The following is an 18,646-nucleotide window of genomic DNA, read 5'->3' as shown; positions in this document are numbered from 1 at the left end:
CACAATAATAGATTTCACTGGGACATTTTATACCTGCATATAATCTTTCATTGTCTTCTAAGGAATGTGTGTGTGTGTGCGTGCGCATGTGTGCATGTGTGTAAGTGTATCTATTTCTATACAAAAGTGCTAACTAACTCAAGAGACAGCAATGTGATTAACCATCTTGTAAATCCCCCACGCCAAAAAATCCTTCCCTTGAACAGTCAGCAAGGAAGATTCCATCCATACGGCAGGATTTATTTGTACCTACCTCCACAGTCTCAGTTCAATTCTTCCTCAGCATTTCATCCCTATTATACATTTAGTAGCTAGTTTCCTTGTCTTCAAACTCTTCCCACACAGCTGACACAGCGATCTTTCCAGAAACACAAATCAGATAGTGTCTTTGCTCAACTTAAAACCTCTTCCACAGCTCCCATCTGCTTAAAGAATAAAGGCCGAAACTCTCAGCCCAGCAATAAGTCCATGTAAGACCTGCAGGGCCTCTATCACTTCACCCTTATCACTCACCCTTGGCTACACATAATGACTGGCTGTCCCAGAATGCACTTTGCTTTTACACACCACCTGGTTTATGTGTTTTATTTTGGACAAATTTCTTCCCTAATCTGACAACATCAGTGTCTCCTGCTGACTTCAGGAAAAAACAGGTAGAGTGAGATGACTCCCTATCTGCTTACTTTTAGAGACTCCCATAAACTTCGCTTATAAATCAGCTTTAGAATTTTGATTTCAGATTTACAGATTCTGTTACAGATAAAGCAGTTAAGGCCTAGGTAAATTTTCTATTGTTTAATAAGGAGAGAAAGCTTGCCAAAGTTAGGCCTGCATAACTTTAGCATGAAAGTCTCATTTTGTGTTCTTAAACTAGGAGTGACGAGATTATTAACTTTAGATTTCTATAAAAGGGATGAATATAGATGAGAAAAATCCGACCCTATACAGAGACTAATAAAAAAGGATGTATCAGGAGGTGACGCTGTATTTTCCATAAATAATGATTCTTATAAATGATTAGAAGATGGAAAAATTAGGGGAATTAGATGGGGAATAATCCTACCTTCACATTCACAGCTCTGTAGAGCATTTAACCTATGATCATGCCAATTCCCTTATACTAGTCTAGTTTTAGTTTTATTTACTTAAATTAGCAGGTGGCTATTAGTCTGAGGCTGTCTTCATATACTGAGTTTCTATATAACTTAAATCTAACTTAGTACATGAGCAAGCTTAAATCTAATCTAATACCTAGAGGATTTGCAGAAATTAACAAGCACTAAACACATCTTACCATGCACAGAGGTGGCATGTATCTAGCTATAGCACATTAGGAGACTGTGCTTCTGGGTTCAGAAAGCTTATTGGTCATAATCCTGGGGGAGAGGTCTTTAAACCTCTTAGGATTCTGAGTGATTGCTGCCATATTCATGAATTCCTCTTTGCTCAAACTTTCAAGTTTGTCTAAAGTTTTTAACAGTCACTTAGAAATAAGGCACATAAGAGAAGCACTTTTAGCAGATAAATATCACACAATGAGTATTTCATCATTTACATGGCTATGAGCTTCTTAATGGAGTAGTATATGTCTTTTCACCCTTGAATCCCACACATCCAGAATAATTTCTCCTATTTGGAAGTTCCAAGAATGCAGCCTCTTCAATTAGCAAAAATGGCTTCTATTAATATAGTACCTCAGAATCTATTTCTGACCTGCCAATATATTGTAATTGGCCTTCATTTGGCTTATCTCTGCTTCTGTGGTTCAACTGCAAAATAATAATTGCCAGTTGTTGATGGCTCTTGTAATCCTGTAATCCTAGCTACTCAGGAGACTGACTTCAAAGCCAGGCTGGGCAAGAAAGTCAATAAGACACTAATTTCCAATTAACAAGTAAAAAGTCCAGAAGTAGAGCTGTGGCTTAAGTGGTAAGCATCAGTCTTGAACAATAAAGCTAAAGGACAGCGCTGAGGCTCTGAGTTCAAGCTCCAATACTGACACTATTACTATTACTGATAATAATAATGAGTATCTTTGGAAAAGAACACATAAAATTATGTCATTTATGTTACAAAAATAGGCAAGACTATTCTACTTGCTTTGGGACTATCAAAGGCAGAATCACTTGTTCTTTAAAAGTAGGAAAACAAATTACAACTTCAAAAACTACGCTTTTTCATAAAATGAGATATACAGGAATGCAATAGCAATGTCATTTGCTTTTCATAGACATTCAGATTTTACTTTAATTCTAGGCTCTTCCCATTCTTTTTTGGTACATGGTCTAAGAGTCAATTATACTAAACATAATCATGCAGCCAATGATTTGGCAGCATGCCAAGTAACTTCAAGGCCTTTCCTAAAGAAAACTTGAAGCTTCTCTATTCTCCTTCATATGACATATGGAAGTAAATTGTGTACACAATTAATTTGTCTTTTAAAGAAATAAATTTAAACCCTGAAGTCTTGAGTATTTTCAATGAAATTCAGGGAATACAGATAGGCTGACTCTTGTGGTTTATGCTGGTTTGCTTTTATGTTTCTGTGTGTTGATCAAGACCTAAAGTTGTATAAATAGGAGCGTAGTTTCACATATGGATTTTCCCATGCTAGGTTATATGGTAATCTGCAGCAGCAACTATTGTATCCATGTGCATGTACTTCTGAAATGCACTCTGGGAACTTCTCAACTACTCCAAAAAATGCATCATCACATACTACAGCTTCAAGTTCAGGCAGTTTGTCAACATTTTTGGTTGGCCTTTTCAGCTTGTATCATTATAAAAAGTTGTAGTAAGGTACTTTGTACTTGTTGACACTTAATAATACTTGGTTTTATGAAGCAATAGATGTATTCATATAGTATCCTTTTTAAAACTCCAAAATGTTTTCATTTTACCATGATTAGAAGTAAGTCACAAACCCAAAATGACAGTGGATTTTGTTCCTCAGCATTATTAGAGTTATATAAAGGATTATATTTCTAAATTCTTATCTACTGGATGCAATAGAAAAGGTAAGTGAAGTGTTTCCCAGGAATTACTGGTTTCATGTTAAGAAACATCTGCTTGAGCCAGGTGTTGTTGGCTCACGTATGTAATCATAACTACTCAGGCTACTGAGATCTGAAGATCATAATTTGAAGCCAGCCTGTGTAGATAAATCTAAGAGACCCTTATCTCCAATTAACCAGCAAAAAGCCAGAAGTAGAAGTATAGCTCAAATGGTAGAGTATCAGTCTTTGAGTAGAAAAATCTAAGAAAGGCTGAGGTTAAGTCCCAGTACTGTCCCTGCTCCCCTTTCTCCCTACCACCCCAGAAACATCGTTTTTTTGGGGGGAAGCAGAGATTATTTCTCACTGGAGAGGAAGAAAATGCTCTGTGAGACAAATAGCTCAGATTTCAGGGAAATTTACCAGTTGCCTAATGAATCGATAATGTGGACATTAACCATCAAAATAATTTAGAGCATAATGTAATGTGAGTAGTTGTTATGATTTGTTTCCATGTGTATATTTATTCACTTCATTCATAGAGCAGTTTGATGTACCTGCTAAGAACTGGGAAAAACAGAGCTTGAGCTAGGACCTGTTTTGAATCAGGTATCAGTTTCCTGGCCTGCAGCTCTCATTTTCATGGTTACTTATTCACACAATAATTTTGAGCTCCCAGAGTGCTAGGCATTTTGTTAAGTGTTAGAACTATAACAGTGCACAAAAATAGACAAATAAAACGTAATACAGGCATTTCATTTAAAAAATCACATAAATGTACAATTATAAATTGCTTAGCTTTAATGGGGAAGAGAGAGAGAGAAAAAGAGATAGACTCTGAATAGGAATAAGGCTTGATTTTTCTCTTTCAGGAAGTTACTCTGAGGAAGTACAGTTTAAACTTGGACCTAAGATGACCAGTAGTTAATTAGGCAAAATAGAATTGCTTTTCTTTTTCTTAAAGGAAAAGCATGTGTAAAGCGCTTGGGACAAGAAGAGACTTAGTGAATCTTTTTTTTTTTTTCTTTCTAAAAGACCAATGTGATTACTGTAGTCAGCAAAAAGAAGAATGAAATGAAATGTTCATGAGGCAGGCAGGTGCTAGATCATGCAGAGCCTGGATGCTATGTTAATGACCTTGCATTTCATCCTAATGCAAAAGCAGTGTGAGATTTGATCTGTATTTTTTTTAACAAATTGCTTTGTCTGGATTCAGCCAGGAGGCCAACAGTGGGAGATGACAAGGCTTGGCTTAAGGGGTAGAAGTAGAAGTAGAGGGAAGTGAACAGATTTGAGACATATTTTGGAGGTAGAATGAACAGGCTTTGAAAATGAACTGAATGATGGATATGAAAGAGCATAAGGTAATTAATAAGAGCAACTCTCAAGATTTTGGTTTGAGGTACATAAAGGAAGATGTAGGTGTCATTTAATGAGTTAGAGAAGTATGGAGAAAGAGCTAAGTGGATGAAATAAAGATATATATTATATATGAGATATACATCATATAATATATATATATATATCATTCATTCATTTATTTGTGATACAGATTGAGCCTAGGATTTCATGCTTGCTAGGTAGGTGTTCCACTACTTGTACCACTTCTTCAACCAAAATCAAGATTTATTTTTTGGTTTCAGTGTATTAATGACAATGCTTCTAAAGTATATATTTGTGACTCTTTTCTAAAAGGGGAAGGTAATAGAAAAAGGAAAGATGTAGGGGAAAGGAGACATAAAAAATAGAGAATGAATTTACCAAATCTGGTAAAAGGTTGGGTGTGGTTGACACTTGGGGTAATATCAGTATTACTGTGGAAGTATAATTTTAAACAAACATATTCATTATTACAGTATAATTTTAAACTTGAAAAATAGAATAGGAAACCATGTAGTCTTCATAATATAGATTACTGACAGGAAACTAGTAGGGACCAAAGCTGGGGAGGAGGGGGTCTTCCTGTGGTAGATTCACCCAGCTGCTTTCTGGGAAATTTTTAAGGAGTGATGTATCACAATTCCTAGTGGGGTTGGAGATAAACCAAAAGTTATCCAAAAAAGAACATGGGTTTAAAATTTCTCTAACACTGAGCTATAGAAATGGACATGAGTAATAGGATAAAGAGAGAGATAGGGGAGAAAAGGAGAAATGAGTAGAGAAATTCTACATGGAGCAAAGATGTCCCTACAGTCATGCCAGTGCCAGTGCAAGAGCCGATGTGCCAGATCATTTGTCACCTGGGTTTGAATCCCAGCTCTGCCACTTAGTAGTAGATAATCTGCATAAGTAGATCCACTTCTCAAATATCTCTCATTTTTAAAAACTAAGATCACGCTCACATTTATTGGGAAAAAATTAATAGGAAGTACTTTAACATTTAGGGTGCAAGTGGCTCATGTCTGGAACCCTAGCTACTTAGGAGGTTGAGATTTGATGATCACAGTTTGAAATTAGTCCAAGAAGAAAGGTCTGCGAGACTCCATCTCCAAAAGCTGGACTGGAGGTGTATAGCTCCAGTGGTAGAGGGCCAGCTAAGCAACCTAGCTGAGAGAGCTTGATTCATGACCCAGTACCATTATACACACAAAAGATGTCCTTAAAGAAAATGCCCAGCATAAAACAAGATAACAATAAATGGGAACTGTTCTTCTGTAGCTGACTACAGAAACACAATAATCCGCCACCTTCCTGTGGCTGTGTTAACATAGGCTTTTTAGCTTCAAAATGGTAAAGTTCATTATGCCAAAAACTAGTTTTCATGAATTGTCAATAATATAGAATTTATTTAATATATTTATAGAATTCTGAAATACTGTTAAGTTGTAAGTAAGTGCAAATATGCTAGCTGATTAAATGGTCAAAATACATTTTTCATTAATTTGTAGAAATATTCGACATAACTTAAAATTCATTGTTTAATCTATCTAGAGAAGCCAGTAATTGACTTGTAAGCATATTATTTGACAATACAAAAAATAAGGATGTGACTCTAAGGAAGAACTTTTTGATCTATCTTTGCATAGTTGTAAAAAAAAACCTTTATTTTCTGAGCCCTAACAATATAATAAAGACATCCTGAAATCATAGCTCTGTAAGTTTGCTGCTATGTTTACAAATAATGTAATTGTAATCTCTCAATTAGAATAAATTGAAACTACCACCTAGAACTCTAGATCCAATTATTCTTATTCTTTTCTGTTTTTATTTCTGTCTTGCCCTCTCTCTATTTCTCTCTGTCTCTCTTCCTGTTTTTCTTTCTCTATGTCTCTGTGTATCTGTTCTTTTCCTCTGTCTGTCTGTCTGTCTATCTGTCTGTCTGTCTGTCTGTCTCCCTCTGATTCTGGCTAATATATGAGATAAAGTGTTTATTATTTATTACAAATAAGCTTTAAGTTATTAATGCAGAATTATGCCAAGCCTTTATATTGAACAATTTGTTTACCAAATGGTTGCAGAAAACCTCAGAATAGTATAAGGTCAAATCCACATGTACTGTCAAGGTCATAGTGATTCTCTGAATGCCTTAACCTCTCTCAACCTCCTTATCTACATAGGATGGTATTAATTAAACAAGACAACATAGGCAAACACCAACTACAGTACCACAGTGTAAAGTCCATGTTCACTGTGGTTAGATAAAATAAACCAATTATGCAGTTTTGGATAAGCCACTTAATACTTCAAGGAGTCACTTAAATGCTGACATTAATGTTTTAATTAAAAGGTTAAATGGCAATATTAGTATCCAGAATTTAGGTTATGCCTGGAGGCATAAAAACATTTATTAAATATTATTTAAAATGTTCAATAAATGTTCTTTTTCATCCCTTTGTAGGAGGGAAATTATCAACTCCAAAATTAATTGTCCTGGAACAATATAATTAACACCTTATGAACAGGTGTGAGCATCAAGAACATGTGAAGTGCCACGTGATCACATCTAAGTGCTCTGCGATCACACAGGCACAAAAGGCATGTTCTTCATTTCTCCTACTGCACCATGGTAACAGAACATCTGTCCACCTCACGGCAGATGTTGAGTGCAGGTAAAGTGAGCAGAGGCGGATTCTACCCATTCACTCTGGTAGTGACACATGCAATTGGACAGGTGAAGTGACGAAGCGCATGCAGTACCTGGTCATCTCAGAGTCAGGGAGCAGGCCTAGGTGGTAGTGGGGATAGGGAGCTGAGAGGAGGAAGCTTTTGTCACACTCAACAGGGGAATAGTGCCTGGGAGAAGCAGGCTTATCACACAGTTTGTTCACAGTGCTGTAAACTGGTTCCGGAGGCCTGGTGATACAAGAGGAAGAGAGAGATGTGTGGTTAGCACACACAGGGAATAACTGTGCAATTTAGTAGCATTTCATCATATGTAAAAATAACAATACAAACCAGTTCCTTTTTTTTTTTTTTTGTCGGTTGTGGGATTTGAACTCTGGGCCTGTGCGCTGTCCCTGAGCTCTTCAGCTCAAGGAAAGCATGCTACCACTTGAGCCACAGCGCCACTTCCGGTTTTTGGGTGGTTTATTGGAGATAAGAGTCTTACAGACTTTTCCTGCCAGGGCTGGTTTTGAACCACGATCCTCAGATCTCAGCCTCCTGAGTAGCTAGGATTACAGGCCTGAGCCACCAGCAACCGGGCTTACAAACCAGTTCTATGTGCTGCTTACTTCTCATTAATGGGGCTTAAATTTTCCTAAAGACTTTATCCATACTCCTTGTGGGTAAATGTAGCTCAATAAAATGTTCAGTCCAATGTGATCTCAGCAAGCTTTGTGAGACTTGTGGAATAGTGGCTGAGAGGGATGGCCATTTATCTAGGACACGTTTAATACATTCTCTTCTCTCTTTCCCCCACCTCTGCTCCCTAGATGTGGCAGTTAGGACTTTGCTGGTTATCTTGGTCCATGAAAAAATCTTGAAGATGAAGGCAAACAATAGATTGTAGTATGAAGGATGAGGAGTCTGTGTTACTGACAATATATGGACCTACACTCTATTGATTCTATATTGTTTACCTCCTTTTTTATGTGGAATAAAAACTATGCCACTTATGTATGCTAGTGTCACTTTTTTATATAGACAGAATCTAATATGAATAGATCTACTCCTACATTATTGAAAGCTATAAATTTAATACCACAAATGACTTGCAAGGCACACTGGTATCTCACACCTGTAGTCCTAGTTACTCAAGGGGCTGAGATCTAGAGGGTTTTTTTCAAAGCCATCCTGGGCAGAAAAGTTCACTAAACACCAACACACAATTAACCAGCAAAAAGTTGGGCTAGAGGCATGGCTCAAGTGATAAAACACCAGTGAAAACAAACTAGGTATGGGTGAGACCCTGAGTTCAACCCTTAATATGGGCACAAAACAAAAGAAAATAGAGAGAGAGTAAATAGGACCTATCTCAAGGACTAATGCATTTCATGACATTTTTAGCCATTTAACCCTGGCTTTCTGGAGGGAAATATACAGACATTATTTTGTTTTCATGTAATTCAGAGCCCATTACTCTTTTGAGGACTCATTTTATTTTTAAAATGTTATGCACAGAATGGTAGCTGATCTTAACCTTAGGAGAAAGGAACTGATGACTTGTTTGGGTCACTAAAGCAATTCCACGATGATATCATTCCAGTACTTTTTTTTTTTAATTGTGAAAATACCGTATACTTTCTGCCTGATCAAGCTGGCTCAACATTCTCAGACTGATGCTAACTCTACAGACCAAACAAAATGATGTTATCAATTATTGCCTAGTCTGTGTGCCTCTGTAGCAACAAAATTCAGAAGCAAAGCTGACTAATGCATGTCTTAAACAAGTTTCTAACTATATTCAGCTCAACAAAAGCAAAATGGTTGATGTTCTGGTTAGGATAGTATTTAAAATTCTATGCTAAGAGGCCTGTACTTTGCCCAGGGTTCAGCTCTTGAAACTATTACCTGAATCTTTTCTGAAAGCACTATATGAGTGTATATGATTTCTGTAGCTAGTGGATTTGGAGTTTGGGGAAGGCTTGGCTACCTTGAACTTAGGGCATCCATATTGTTCTGCTTATAGTCACTTAATTTTTTACCTTGTGGATTGATTACACGTCTCTGCTTAATAAATTATCATTCAAAATCTTATCAATTCAGAGGTACAGTTAACTGCTACCACAGGCTCCCTTTCACCTGTTATTTAGACTTTCATCCATTCATTTCCTATTTGCTTATTATTGTGTTTGGTCAATTGCTATACCAGATACAGGCCCTTTCCTCAATTTTGAGAACATAAAACCTCTCAATATGGCTTGATAAAAAATATATCAAAACAATAACACATTTGACAAAGTATTCTAACTAAATAACAAAAATATCTATGAGAATATACTATACTCATGTCACATAAAAAAGAATTCATATTTGAAGATTTGAATCTAACAGCTTCACTATATACTTAAAAGAGTCTATGCATGAAGAATTGTTATGAAGGACAGTACAACAAAATATATACTATACCAGCTGCAGTCCAAACATAGAAATGGTGCATAGTAGGAACTTATTAAATGTTTCTTTGAATGCATATTTTTAACCATTCTTTATTAAGAAAAGTAAAAAACAAATTCTTCCAGATTTTCAAGAAAGCCATCAGTTATTCTGAGTTTCTTAATTAGGTTTAAGATTTCCAGGCCATCATTAATTTTACAGATTTTATGGAAGGACTGAAGTCCCAATATTGTCAGTGAGATTTGAAAGGCCTTAAGTACTTGATGCAGAGTTCATCCACCTCAGGGGATGATTCTATGTTTTTGAGTCTGTCAATCATGTTGGCTCACAGTTCTGGTCAAGACTTCCCTACTGGCATCATGCTCATCTGTAAGTTCCTGAGGGCTTAATCATGGCAATAAGCATCCTAGTCCTTCCCTGAAGTCACGTTCTCTGCGAACTCTGCAGACAGATTAAAAAATGCCAATCATTGTAGCTGGGAGCTGGACAGCAGGAACAGATGCCTCTATCATTTCCTATTTTAAAAAAGTGATTGGACATTAACTCCTCAGTAAGAAGGGCCTGTCACAATAGAATGATCTCTCTGTTTATAAGCACCCAGAGTCAGAGGTTACGAATATGAAAATCTAAGCAAGGTACCTACTGGTGATCTTTATTCTGTGGGTATGTCCTGAAAGGAGGTGTGGGTAGTTGAAGAAGTGAAATCTTTAAGTGAGTTTATAAGCATATCATTTATCTTGCCACACTACTCAGGGGCCATAGATAAATGCCTTTTTAGTGGTCTATCAGCTGAGCCATCAGCATATATTTGCATATCTATAGTCTTATAATTGCAGGCTCTAGTAGCATATAATTAACATAACCCTGGCCCTTGGTGATCTTTTTCTCTGAACTCCATTAGCACTTGCTATTTGTTCTGCTTCCTTTGCATTTGTAATAGCGAATTCACAATTCTGGTGCTTTGGAGAGGGGTACTTCATCTATATCCTACTCTGAAATTCTACCTTGCCTGTAACTACCTCTTTCCTTTTGTCCCACTTGACTCCAATCCAACTCAATCCCCTCCAGAGCCAGAGCAGTGACCAAGATGAGACCCTTTACCCTGCAGCTGTGATCCAAAGAAAACAAACAGCCCAAACAAGCCAACAAACAAAAAACCCCACAAAACTCAAACTAAGCCAATTGAATTCTTCCAAGTTATTTGAATAATGTGAATAAAAGGACACAAAAAACAATAAGCACCTGGTAGCATAAATTAAAGCAGGTCACATAGATGGTCACTGCAGATGTATTCATTGAAGCTCTACCATGTTTGGCAAAGCTCTACCAAGTTTTGTTGCCAAAAGGTCTAGAGATTCCTTAAATCTAAACAGCCATCTGGATTCCTGCTCTCGGGTAGCTTATGAGAGCCCTGGCTATTAAATTCCTCTCATTGTTCCTATGTAATAATAGTTATATACTAAAAAGCAACTGGATTTTAGGGCAGATATCTTGGTTGATATTCAGAGTGAAAGTAAAATAGACACCTCATTTATGCACTTTATGTTCTTTGCAAATCACTGAAACTAGACTATGCCACTCAAAGAAACCATGAAAACATTTGACCACTGAACTATCATACAGAATCCATACCTGAAATATCCATCAGAAATGTGTTAATTGTTCATTATTGATCCTTTTGTATGAATTATATTACCTTGCATTAAAATATTATCATCTTAATTATGTCCCTTTCACAATTTACATCTGCTATGAATGCTTTCTAGTCCCATTCTACTAGCAGAGACAATAAAGGTTTAAGACAGGAGAATGATGACTGTGACTCTAAATACTCTTCATCTATGTAGCACCTGAAGGAATGAGTTGAAAAAAATATAAGTCCCTTATCTTCGAGGTAACAGTAAAATTGACTCATATTTTATTCAGTTTTCCAGCTCCACCCTCAAGCTGTCTCAAGCAGGGACCTCAACTTATTGAACTGTCATAGTTCATTCACACAGCTCTCTTTCTCTAGAGATAGTATTAACTTGTAGGGGATCACGATCAAATCCCATTTATCTTTGTTTCCCCATTGCTTTCCCTAATGCCAGGATATATGAATAAAGCAGGGCCATAGAAAACTGAGAAAAGAGGTGATAGAAAAAATGATCATTACTTTTTATTCTTTCATCTTCAGCCAGAACTAAAATTAGGAAAAGATTTGGGTTATATGCTTGTGTGTCTTTCAGCATAAATATCTCTTAAATAGACTAACATGGGAAACTCTGCAGATAAGTCAGATTCTCCAACCCTCATCTTGGTCTGGCCTTGGTGGAAGGGAACTTCTAGCCCCCCATGTCCTGCGTTCACCTGACATAGACACAAACTAAAGCAGGCATGGCAGCTGGAATGCAGTGTGCTCCAGTAAACTGTCTCAATGGCAACGGAGGAAAAAAATTTTTTAAAAGATGTTTTATGTTCCCATTTGCAAATAATACAAAGTTTACTGGTCCACAGATTTTTTTTTAATGCTAGTCTTGGGGTTTGAACATAGGACCTGGACACTGTCTCTGAGCTTAGCTTTTTTTATTATTTTTTTTTTTTTTTGGTGCGGTGGTGGGGCCTGAACTCTGGGCCTGGGTGCTATCCCTCAGGTCTTCAGCTCAAGGCTAGCGCTCTACCACTTGAGCCACAAGCCACTTCCAGCTTTTTTTTTTCTTTTTGCTTATGTGGTACTGAGGAATTGAACCCAGGGCCTCATGCATGCAAGGCAAGTGCTCTACCACTGAGCCACCTTCCCAGCCCTGAGCTTAGCTTTTTTGAGCTATAGATCCACTTGTAGCCTTTTGATGGTTAATTAGAGGTAAGGATCTCATAGACTTTCCTGACTGGTCTGGCTTTAAGCTATGATAATCAGATCTCAGCCTTCTGAGTAGCTAGAAGTACAAACATGAGCCACTTGTACACAGCTAGGGCCATATATTTAAAGGAATAAGTGTAAAAGGACTGAATTCTAGGCTTGGGCTAATCAACCTTAAGTGTAGAGTTTGGGAAATCTTGAGAGGAATGAGGGGTAAAAACATACAGGACATCATGTGCTTCATCATGTTGTAGAAAATAAAGTCAGTGGAGGTTCATTTTCAAGACAAGGCATCTGACTTTGAACGAAAAGTTGCTTACACATTGACTTAACACTTAACACTTAACACATTGACTTAGTGATCGATGGGACAATTGTAAAGTCCTTGTAATTGGAAGCTCCCTAGATAAACAGAGTAGGCAAATAGGACATCAGAAGAGTGAGCCACAATAAAATGAGTATATGTCAGAAAGCACATACTAAGAAGACCCTTCCCATCACAAGTCAATGAAGGGGTGGTGATGGAGAAAAGACCCTCTTCCAAAATTTAATCAACTCCCAAAGGTAAAATTACCTGATGAAACTGAGGGTAGTGGGGGGACTTTCAAATTGGGGATTAAGTAGCTTGGTATAACTCTCTGGTTGTCTCTACCTACCAGACACCCAATCTTACAAGATTTCCACTAACCATTCACATTTTGCTTTTTTTGTGTTTTGTGTCTTTAAGTCCATTCCTTGAATTTTGGTGTGTATGTTTCTCACAAAAACAAAATGACATTTTAATGATTATGATTAACAAGGTGGCTGAGTATAGTACCCATATACTGAATGTTAAGCAAAAAATATTAGTCACTTGGTAAAGATGTTACAAGGGGCTTATTCTACAATATAGAGAACTCTGGGGAAGGAATTGTTCTAGATAATTCATAAGAACCCGTTCACCTCCCCCTATGTGTCTATGTGGAAGTGGGGGGGGGTAAAGAGGAGTGGGGAGAGAGTAATAGGACTTGAACTTGGGAAGTGGCTAATGTCCTTTAGCTTTCTTGGTCAAGGCTGGCACTCTATAACTTGAGCTATAGCTTCACTTCTAACTCTGTGTGTGTGTGTGGGGGGGGGTAATTGAAGATAAGACTCTCACAAACTTTCCTGCCCAGGATGGCTTTGAACTGTGATCCTCAGATCTCAGCATCTTAAGTAGCTAGGATTACAGATTTGAACCATCAGCACCCTGGTTCACCTTCCAATTCTAAACACTATAAATTTGGGTCTTAACATTTTTTTCTGGGAGACCCATAGAGTTGATACCTATTTGCTGGACATCACTTTTCTAAAACTAGTTTCTTCATTCTTAGAGTTGTAATGATTATAAACAACGTTATAAAATATAAAATGACTCCTAAAAGATGAATTGTCAGCAAGGAACTCAGTGAATGCAAAGAGAGAGCACTGGTTTGAATTCTGGGCTGTCTGAATTCTACATTGTGATATTTCTTCTATTCTTTGCTTTTCTGAGCCTTAGGACTCATGTTTAGAAAAAGAGTACAGAAGAAAAATTAAAGTTGGTTGTGAGGACCAGCAAAAATGCGCAAAGAGCACTAAACTCAGGGGATAGCACTCGCTACAGGATGCTCAAGTGGCAGTCATTATTATCCTGGTTGTCATATTTAGACACTTAAGCTCTCAGGACCGTTCTTCTGAGAATGCTGCTTTTCTGTGAAGGTACAGAAAACATTCTCTTTACCCAGGCAACATGAATCAGTAAGTTCACTCAAGAAGTTCTTTCATGGAATGGAGATTTTCTATAGAAGAATGAAAGAAATTGCTGTCAGTGGCTTTGATCACAAAAGACCTTCTGAGTGGAAACTTCTAAACAATCACTTTTACTCTTGATATTGGATAGGTAATTGATTCTCTCTCACAGCCCTAGTGGTCATTGATCAGTTTTTCTAAACAGATCAATGGTTTGTATTGCTTCGAATGATATATCAGGTCCAAATCTAAATCAAGATTTATGCTTGCATCTTTGATTTTCATGTGGTTCACAGCTGTGGTGCCATTTCAAATTCTTGGGCCATAAATAATTGGTTATTAATACTAGTCTCTGTGCCATAACCTGCAAATATTTACCTTATTAAGACAGAAAATGGGATCGATCGACCATCTTATATATATAAACACCATTCTCAGCCCTCTTACTAGGTTTGCTTATTGAGGAGAGAAAGGGGAGTTAGATCTATACTATTTGAAGTCATTTTGAAAGTTGTGAATTGTTAAGATGCTTTATTTCTTCATAAGAACATTTAAGTTTCAACCCTATCAAGGCAGGGGGTTATAAGTGGGTCATGGAGTGTTTTATTATTAAAAAAAAAGTTGAAAATCAAGCCATGTATTGGTGGCTCATGCCAGCAATTACCTAGAGGGTAGTCTAGGAGAGTAGCTAGCTACTTAGGAGGCTGAAATCTGTGGAGTGTGATTCAAAGCCATCCTAGGCAGAAAAGACCATGGGACGCTTCTCTCCAATTCATCAGCAACATGCTGGAAGTCGAGCTGTGGCTCAAATAGCAGTGCATCAGACTTGAGTAAAAACCAAGTGAGAGTGTGAGAATGCAAGGCCATGAGTTCAAGACCTAGTTTCTGTGTGTGTTTGTGTGTGTGTATGTGTGTGTATGCATGCAGGCATGTGTGCATGCACAAAGTTAAAAAATCAGTATTCTTGACAGTATGACCTTAACAAAGCAGAGTGAAATCACTGTACTTTGGTGCTGGGTGACTGCTTCCAGTTACAGTATTATTTTAAGAGCTTTCTGAATGAAATATAAATAATTGTCATCTGAGACACACAGTGTTCAGAGACCAAGGCCTGTGAAACCTGATTTATCTGAATAAGGGTCATTATGTTGTATATTAGTGTTAAAAATCTTGTAAAACTACTCATATAAGTTTGTGTGTATTTTCTTTTTAATTGAGTTCTTAAAATAAACCATAAATCTACAAAGCTGCAGTTTATAGTTACCTTGGTTCTTGATTGAAAGGAAAATTTTAAGCATCAATTAAATGAAAGAACATAAACCATGAGAAGTTTGACTACATAAAAACATAAAGCCACCGAAGTAAATAAAAATCCCTCATAACTAAGCAATAAGCTTGGGAAAACATCTGTTCAAATACATTTATCAGTATTTTTGAGATTCTCTCACCAGTCAGTGAGAAAAACAATAACATTCCAATAGAAATAAAAGGCTATTAGCACCTAATCTCAAAAGAGAAAACAGAAGTAGCAAATAGAGATGCACATACCAATGCTTCAGTCTACTAAGAGCAAAAGTAATGAAAATTAAATGTTATGCCCACTTGTTTAAAGGTAATAAAGGACCTTCAGATTGGCAGGTCACAATTTGGTTGTGATAGAATGAGTCTGCTACTCACAGTGGTGGTGATATGGGATGTAAGTCTCCTTATGGCATTTCAAGAAAGCAACATGGTCTGGGAAGACAAGTCTAAGGTCCCCTAGATATGTAGCCTAGAGTTACGGAGAGGAAGTCTCAGTATCAGAGAAGAGGTAAGAATTCAAATACAGAGTAGGACATGCTAAACAGAAAGACAAAAACAGACTAATTTAGGGCAAAGAATCAATCTTCACATCAACATAGACCTATCCTAAACTCCACTCCTCTATCCAAACCCACATTCATTCTGATCCCCCCCAAAACCAACATCTCTTGGAAGAGTAATGGAAATGATGCACCATACTCTAAGAACCCCCTGTAAGATAACATTTCACTAGTTAGCTGAAGAAACTATTAAAGGAAAGGCCAGTAGAGCACAGCAAACTTTCAGACAGTGCCCAAGCTCTGAGCTCAAGCCATAGGACCAGCAAGAAACAGAAAACAAAACAAATCAATACAAAACTCTCAAAGGCAAAAGTCAGAAACAAATAACCAAAAGTCCATGATAGTTCATAGATGGAATTTGGGAGATTCTAGGAAATGATTAAATTTTGAGAAATCTCAATTGAAACAAGGATTTTGCTATGTATATACATTAGAGCAGTGGAAAATGGTCCAAGAATCAATTCAGTGGCTGTGAATAGCTTTTGAAAGTGAGAGGGGAGATATTCTAAATTTTAATGCAAACAGAGTAATAAAAAAGAACGCAACATAACAGCATATTTCTGCAGTTTTAGAAGTCAGTTTTCCCTTTGTTTCAGGAATTCTGTCACTAATGTGCTATCCTAAGAAAATTTATAAAAATGAGCACAATTGGGCTGTGAAGTTGCCTCAGTGGTAGAGTGCTTGCTTTGCATGCATGAGACCCTGGGTTCGACTCCTCAGCACCACATAAGCAGAAAAAAGCTGGAAGTGGCGCTTAACCCAAGTGATAGGGCGCTAGCCTTGAGCTGAGGGACAGCGTCCAGGCCCAAAGTTCAGCCCCCATAACTGACACAAAAAAGACAAAAAAATGAGTACAATTGTTTCTTTAGAGAAAAAAGAATCATAGTTTGTTACAAGAGCAAAATCAATAAAATAAAACCAAGCAAAAGGAAATATCAAATGACTAATTGAGACAGAGGTTTGGAATAAGATATAGTAACCATCAAAGTTAATATTTACAATTTTTAAAGGATTTAAACAGTGTTTTATTTTATGATGTCAAATGGAGTGTGAAATTAATTATGGGGCTGTGGAGATGGTGGGGGGAGTAAATAAACATGGCGCGGAACCAGACTCCACTGCAGGGGTGAAGTGAGATGAACAGGAACTTCCAGAGAGTGGTAATAATGAGGAGAAAGTGCAACAGAGACCTGAAAACATGCCAAACTTAGGAATTTGTCAAAGGTCTGAGTGGAAGACAAAACTTAAAAAGTGAATGGTCTTGAGTACAGTTCTGGTATCCTCATCTGATAGGAAGCTATAGTGGGCAGTGTTCCTCCTAGTCCACAGTTAAAGGAGTTTGGCCACTTTGATCGCTCATGTATACATTCATTTACCTAGTAAGATGGGAATGAATAAGTCAAAATGGTCCCTATATTGACACTGTTTTTTGAAGGAAACCTAATTATAAGAATAGAAACGTTCCATATTTTCATGCAAGTCAGGTAATAGGACACATGAACATGTAGCTCAGAAAAAACTGCAGAGATTGGCAAAGGTAAGACCTAATGAGCTGGATCATTGCAAGCTTTCCATCAAGGTAATGCCCTTTTTTGTGTGCTGCTTCTGGCTCTCTTCTTTAACTTATGTTAAGCAATGGAAGGCAATAGAGAAAAGGACAAAGGAACAAACTGAGATTCTAGCCATTTTGATAGAGGCTGTGTGATGTTGGCAAGTGGTTTCTTCCCTCCAGGTCTCATTTTCCTCCCCCATGAGATTACGCAGTACCTGCCTGGCAGGTCAGTGAAGTCAGCAGATCAGATGTATGATCAGCACCTCACACTAGAGCAGCACACATCCTGTCAAGGACTCTGCTTTCCACAATATGGAAGAATTAGCTTGTTTACTGGGACTTTCTGAATTGCTGTGTTCTTTCTTTTTTCTTTTCTGTACCAGTCCTGGGGCTTGAATTCAGGATGTGGGGATTGTCCCTTAGCTTTTTCACTCAAGGCTAATAATGTTCTACCACTTGAGCCACAGTTCCACTTCTGGCTTTTTGATGGCTACTTGGAGCTAACTCTCAAAGATTTTTCTGTTAGGGATGGTGTTGATGAGACTCCTCCGATCCCAGCACCTGTGAGGCTAGGTTTATAGGTATGAGACACCAGTGCCTAGCGTTGCTGGGTTCTTTTAAATCAGCAACTCTACTCAATGTACTTTTCATTTCCAGTGCCTAACTACATTATCTTAATTTCTTTCTGTGCTTATATTCATCCCTATAACTGAATCTATGCATAAGCAGGCAGATGTATAATTTCAAAATAAAAAGTTGGTCGTATTACATATATTATTATTATGCTGGTGCTTTTAATTTTTACTTTTTCATTTTTTAGACATTTTTCCAAGTCTGGAAAGATTCAGCATAGTGAATCTTTGCTCTAATAGCTGAGAAGATTCTCTCTCCTCACTGGTGGTAGATGTATAAATTGATGGATACAATTTAGGAAGTCCCATTTCCTAGAATCTATCTTACAAAAGTGAGCAGGACTGGTGTACAGAGAATTGTCATTGTCACCATTTGAAAAAAGAAAAAAACTGAAAAGCAAATATGTTGATTAGTAACGGACAGACACGTAGACATGAGAAAGCATGCTTTGTAAGTAGATTTGGTGTTATAACGGATATTCACAACATATGAAAAGATAAGGCAGGTAAAGGGTATATAT

The 18,646-nt window shown here is 37.3% G+C and overlaps 1 protein-coding gene across 29 annotated transcripts in view; it reads right to left on the bottom strand.

The window, feature by feature from the left end:
• Nucleotides 1-18,646, bottom strand: part of Dlg2 (discs large MAGUK scaffold protein 2) — a 2,075,786-nt gene that overhangs the window by 461,143 nt on the left and 1,595,997 nt on the right. For 24 of the 29 annotated variants that reach the window (XM_070034861.1, XM_070034862.1, XM_070034860.1 and 21 more), the window contains one exon: nt 7,131-7,286. The exons of the other annotated variants lie outside the window; for them this stretch is intronic. In XM_070034861.1, the coding sequence (XP_069890962.1) occupies nt 7,131-7,286 (156 nt within the window). The remainder of the gene's footprint in view (nt 1-7,130; nt 7,287-18,646) is intronic. 29 annotated transcript variants of the gene reach the window in all.

Source organism: Dipodomys merriami, unplaced genomic scaffold (genome assembly GCF_024711535.1).
Source record: "Dipodomys merriami isolate MVZ:Mamm:240054 unplaced genomic scaffold, mDipMer1.0.p SCAF_25, whole genome shotgun sequence".
NCBI lineage: Eukaryota > Metazoa > Chordata > Mammalia > Rodentia > Heteromyidae > Dipodomys > Dipodomys merriami.
This window is presented reverse-complemented; position numbering and strand designations above follow the sequence as displayed.